Below are 6,009 nucleotides of genomic sequence, written 5' to 3' on the forward strand. Positions count from 1 at the left end.
GCAGGGGAAAGCTTCTTGCTCAAACTGTATAAAGGTGATGACACATCACCAGACCTTGATAGACTTCGATTTGTCCTATATATGCAGAAAATGAAAAAATCTGCTTGTACCTTCGAACTCGAGAGCCTTCCTCCAACTTCAGCAGCTGCAAAGTTTCATGCATACCGTGCTTACTTTGCAGTGCAGGAGTGGTTAGCAATGTTAATAATCTACAACCTACTGATTGGGGATGGAAATACGAGAACAAGCTCATTCCGATTTGCACTAATAGACCTGTGGCTCCTGACCATATTTTACGCATGGTATCTTGCGGATGTAAGACAGGCTGTGGCAAGAAATGCAAATGTCGCAAAACTGGTTTGAACTGCTCGGAAATGTGCTCCTCATGCACTGGTATAACGTGCAATAATGCTTATCCTCTAGATGACAGTGATGACAATAATAATGAATTTCATTATTAATGTATTTGTCTAGAAAAGTGAAGTTTCGAATTTTTTTCTTTTAGGAATTTAAATTTTTTTATATGTTTAATGCGATTCAAATGCATGTATATGTGGTGGTAAAAATTATCTTATCTTAAATCTCACTCAGTCACTATAGCAGGAGATTCATGTTTTGGAATCAGCCTAATTTTTGACAAGTACCTCTGCAATTTAACCTGTGATCTTGCGACTTTGAGACTTGAGTTAAGACCGTCTTTTTTATATTGGTACATCCCCTGAAGGCTAGTAACCTTAAATAATGATTACTATGTCATAAATGTATGCAGTTGTAAAAGGTTTTTTTAAATTTCCAATGTATGTAGTCCTGGTAATTGAAATATTTGAAAACAAGATTTGTGATCTAAAACCTCTCTCTTTATATATTCCTGACATTTTTTTTTTTTTAAGTAAAAGGCCAAGATTATATACCTAAAATATCTTATTCAGTTCTCATTCAAGAAACACATAAATCAGGTATTAATTGCACATAAGTGAGATTCGTATGAGAGATACGCTAATATTAGTGGAAATGGCGGCCATCTTGGATTTTGGGCTCTAACACAATTAGCACAAGGAGGATTTTTGGGGTCTTTGCAGATTTGAATCCAGCATGTCTTGGAGTATCATTACTGAAAAATTCAGCTTTCTACATTTTTTTTCCATCTTGCCTTATAAATTTGGCTAATGTTCCTGGACTAATAGGCCTACGTACAAGAAAGTATTCCCTCTTCTCCTCTGTTGCTAAAATTCAGTAAAACCTCAACATCACTGAAAAGTATTTGTTAGTACAAATAAGGGAAGTAAAAAAAAAAATTATTATTGGAGGCGCTTTTAGGGATGTGTTTTTAGTTTTCTCTAAAAGAAAACTACTGTGCCGGCTATGTCTGTCCGTCCGCACTTTTCTGTCCGCCCTCAGATCTTAAAAACTACTGAGGCTAGAGGACTGCAAATTAGTATGTGGATCATCCACCTTCCAATCGTCAAAAATACCAAATTGCAGCCCTCTAGCCTCAGTAGTTTTTATTTTTAAAGTTAGCCATAATTTTGCTTCTGGCAACGATATAGACCAGCAACCACCGGGCCATGGTTAAAATTTCATGGGCCGCGGCTCAAACAGCATTAAACGGAGGCTTCCGAAAGATAGATCTATTTTCGCTGGCCTTGATTATACTATGTACAGAAGACTCGATTGCGCCGAAGAAACTTCGGCGCATTTTTGGCATGTTCTATGGTTTGCCATTGGTCTTGGTTTACTTCGACGGGGTAACAATAAGGAAAGATAGATAAGTAATACGGGAAAGCTCACCCCAACTGAAAATCTTGCGCACTTTTCAGTGAGCATAACTTAAGAAAGGGTAGGGTTTATCATTTAATGATATTTTTGTATTGAAAGTACCGAACTTCGTCAATTAACCAAGTTTGAAAAAAGTCTACGCCTAATCCTATTATACGATGCTTTAAGACTATGGGATCACCGTTTCTCTCCCTCCCTCTCCATTCGTTTGTTATTCTCTCTCTCTCTCTCTCTGCATTTGTTTGCTTTTTTCTCTCATGAGCATTTGTTTGCTATTCTTTTCTCGTGTCCTTCCTCTATTATTTTTCTCTCATGCTCTGTCTACGGACGGTAAGGATGAGCGAGGAGGGAGTGAAGAGGGCTTAGTTGGAACTTGGAACCTATTAGGGATAAAAGGTCGAGTGGGAGGCAAATCGTTCGTTTTCGATTAAGCCAGCCTTGTGCTGACACGGGTTCTTGCCTTAGGGCAGCCCGTAAAGGGAGGCAACGGATTAGATGGCGTGATAAAGTGAGGGGGAATTTGGAAAGCATAGGTTTAGCAGAGGACAGCGGCTGAGATGAAGGAGGCTCGCGTGTGTTCTGTTTCGAGGCTTTTGTTTTCTCCAAGGTTTAACCTTTAAGACTTTAATCATTTTCTATAAGATAGGACAGCGGCTGAGATGAAGAAGGCTCGCGTGCGTTCTGTTTTGAGGCTTTTGTTTTCTCCAAGGTTTAACCTTTAAGACTATAATCATTTTCTATAAGACAGAATCGAAAGAACATGGTAATATTGATAAGTTAAACAGCACAGGTTATTCATTTATCCTCTCAGTCTCTGTGCATTTACCAATATAGTTGTCTTAAGTATATATACTGTAATATACTCGTATTTTATTTCCGTAAATGGTAAAAGTGAAGGCAATTACAGCAGCTCGGTTCCTGCCAGTTCCCGATCGGAATACTTACCACCTTTTATTTATGCCTGGGATTATGTTTATGTATTTTGTTATAACATTTTGTTTGTGTTTTTACGTTTATCTCCAAGAGCGATGGGTACCAAGGTCTTTGGCCTTGGCTAGTTCTACCCACTGTACCTATTTGCACGTAAACTGAGAGGGGGTGGTAGTAGTCTTCAGTTGTACCCCATAATTCTAGGATATAGGGGTCCAGTATCTCTACAACTATTCTTGTCGGAAACATTCAAAGCACACATTAAACAGTAAGAAAGTCATATTTTTATCTGAATGTAATTATAGTTTAAAGTGAAAATGTATTAATGAAAGTATATATATTTTATAAGGCTAGATCCACAGACATTCATATGCAGTTCTCAGATTTTTCTCTTGAGGGGAGTAGCCACTTCCACAAAAACTAAGTGATGTGACTGGTTTATATAGTAGCTTAGGGTGATTTCGAGAAAGCATTGGATGAGGCCACAGGAGTCTTTACAGTGTTTCATGCAGCTAAGTTTGAGATTGCAATGAGGAGGAGAGAGAATATGAAGGCTACTGCAGTATTTCTTCTGACTGTTCACCAGTGTATGCCAAGCATTCCATACTCCAACAGATTATTTGGTGATGGTATTACTGAATTAATAAAGTGTATGTCAAACAGAACATGAGAGAAAAATAATAGAGGAAGGACACGAGAAAAGAATAGCAAACAAATGCTTATGAGAGAAAAACCAAACGAATGCAGAGAGAGTAAGAGAATAACAAACGAATGGAGAGGGAGGGAGAGAAATAACGGTGATCCCATAGTCTTAAAGCATCGTATAATAGGACTAGGCGTAGAGTTCTTTCAAACTTGGTTAATTGACGAAGTTCGGTACTTTCAATACAAAAATATCATTAAACGATAAACCCTACCCTTTCTCAAGTTATGCTCATTGAAAATTGCGCAAGATTTTCAGTTAGCGTGAGCTTTCCCGTATTACTTATCTATCTTTCATTATTATTACCCCGTCGAAGTAAACCAAGACCAATGGCACACCATAGAACAAGCCAAAAATGCGCCGAAGTTTCTTCGGCGCAATCGAGTTTTCTGTACATAGTATAATCAAGGCTAGCGAAAATAGATCTATCTTTCGGAAGCCTCCGTTTAATGCTGTTTGAGCCGCGGCCCATGAAACTTTAACCATGGCCCGGTGGTTGCTGGTCTATATCGTTGCCAGAAGCAAAATTATGGCTAATTTTAGAAATAAAAACTACTGAGGCTAGAGGACTGCAATTTGGTATTTTTGACGATTGTAGGGTGGATGATCCACATACTAATTTGCAGTCCTCTAGCCTCAGTAGTTTTTAAGATCTGAGGGCGGACAGAAAAGTGCGGACGGACAGACATAGCCGGCACAGTAGTTTTCTTTTAGAGAAAACTAAAAACACATCCCTAAAAGCGCCTCCAATAATAATTTTTTTTTTACTTCCCTTATTTGTACTAACAAATACTTTTCAGTGATGTTGAGGTTTTACTGTATTTTAGTAACAGGAGAAGAGGGAATACTTTCTTGTACGTAGGCCTATGCTGATTTACTTCGCGCCAGCCTTGCCCACTTATAATGTTTATCAGTGTCAACAAAATAATAAACCGATACTCGAAGTCAGCCCGACAGTGTTCATAAACTTTCTGTTAGTAGCCTGTAAATTTAGGTGTGGTCACCAATCCAAGGGTAGTCCTCATGCATATCAATCTATCTCCCCAACACTATAATAATAGAAACTGAGCAGATTGTTGACAATCTGCTCCTGAAACAGGTGTATGGTTAACATTTATTGTGTTTATATATATATGTCCAAAGTAGCCTATAATCAGCAGCGAACATCAAGTTTGGTAACTAATTTACATCGACCAATGAAATGTCAGACTTCAACACTTGAAATTATTCCCAATATAAAGTTTTTGGAAAATTGTAATTTAATTGGTAAAATAGATAAATAAGTAATATAAATAAAAACAAATACTTCGGGCCAGCAGTGTGAGAGCTGATAATCAGCTCAGTGGTCTGGTAACCCTATTTTAATGACAATAGACATAGTCAGCACAGCGGCAATAACCTTGTCTTCCACAGTTTAAAATCTCTTTGCTGCCGAGTTAGCTTGTTTTTAGCACAAGACAAACTGACTGTAAAGCCGTTTGTCTTGTGTCGAGACTGGAATCCGAAAGGGGTTTAGGTTTAGCCTTACCTGTCATTGTTGACAGTAGCAGGAACCTCAGAGTAGTGTCGTGGGCTTAGATTTCCCTCTTTGGGGCGTTTTTTCTTGCTGGTCTAGCCTACTTGAGCATCCACGAGAGTTCCTATGTGTGCAAATAAATAAAAACACCCAATAAGTCGAACGTAAGATGTCTTCACAAAAAAATGACATAAAAGCTTCGGCAACTCTGAACAAAGTGCGGTGGTCTCGGTTCAACTTCCAGGCGCCTTTGAGTGGTGCGCATGCGCAATGGAGATCTCGCACGGATTCCCGTATGTTAGCGGTGAGGTAGAGTGTATCATTTCGATTTCCAAAGCAATTTTCCATTTATTGTGAGGAGGTGCTTGCAGTTATGTTACTTGCAGGTCTTTATTGGGGATGAACAAGCATTTTCCCGTTCCATGTTGTGAGAGATTAAAAAAAAATAGTGTTACTATGAGCTCATTCAATTTCAACTGACAGCAAACGCATTATTGCATAATATGACCGAAATTTATTATGCATCTGTTATGTTTGTACTGTGAGTGATTTTTAAGCTCGATAATGAAAATATAAAAGCTTGGTTATTTCATGTTTTTTTCAATAACTGTGTATACTAAGATAAAAAAGGGGGATAAAATCAGAGAAAATGAAGATCTTATGGAATTGCGCCATATTCCTTAAGGTCGGATTATTGCATTCGGGTCGTTTCGGCCGTAAGTTATTTAGGCCGTAAGCACGTTTACGTGCAAAATGGGCGCAGTGTTTAGTATCAGCCCCTTGGTGATGTACGTAAAACATGAAATAATAATGGTAAATACAATAAACATAACGTCTTACATTGTTTTGAATGTTACGGCCTAAAGTGACTTACGGCCGAAACGACTGGGACCAGGATTATTCATACTATTCTAAATACTTCTACAAACAAAGTTATTCAAAATTTCGATAGCTCAAGTCCGAGCTTAAGGGTGCCAGGCAAATGTGTATGTGTGTATTTAGACACTAAGTGCCCCGGCCTCGTGATTTATAGGGGAATTACGTAATTATCAGAGTACTGTCATCTTGATGTCACGGCGTGATC

At 38.4% G+C, this 6,009-nt stretch overlaps 1 protein-coding gene across 1 annotated transcript in view; it reads right to left on the bottom strand.

The window, feature by feature from the left end:
• Positions 1–5,159, bottom strand: part of LOC136840264 (uncharacterized) — a 270,094-nt gene extending 264,935 nt beyond the window's left edge. The window contains exon 1 of the mRNA XM_067106909.1: positions 4,938–5,159. Coding sequence (XP_066963010.1) covers positions 4,938–4,944 — 7 coding nt within the window. The 5' untranslated portion in view covers positions 4,945–5,159. The remainder of the gene's footprint in view (positions 1–4,937) is intronic.
• Positions 5,160–6,009: the final 850 nt, after the last annotated feature.

The sequence above is a fragment of the Macrobrachium rosenbergii genome, chromosome 7, assembly GCF_040412425.1.
Source record: "Macrobrachium rosenbergii isolate ZJJX-2024 chromosome 7, ASM4041242v1, whole genome shotgun sequence".
In the NCBI taxonomy this organism is placed as follows: domain Eukaryota; kingdom Metazoa; phylum Arthropoda; class Malacostraca; order Decapoda; family Palaemonidae; genus Macrobrachium; species Macrobrachium rosenbergii.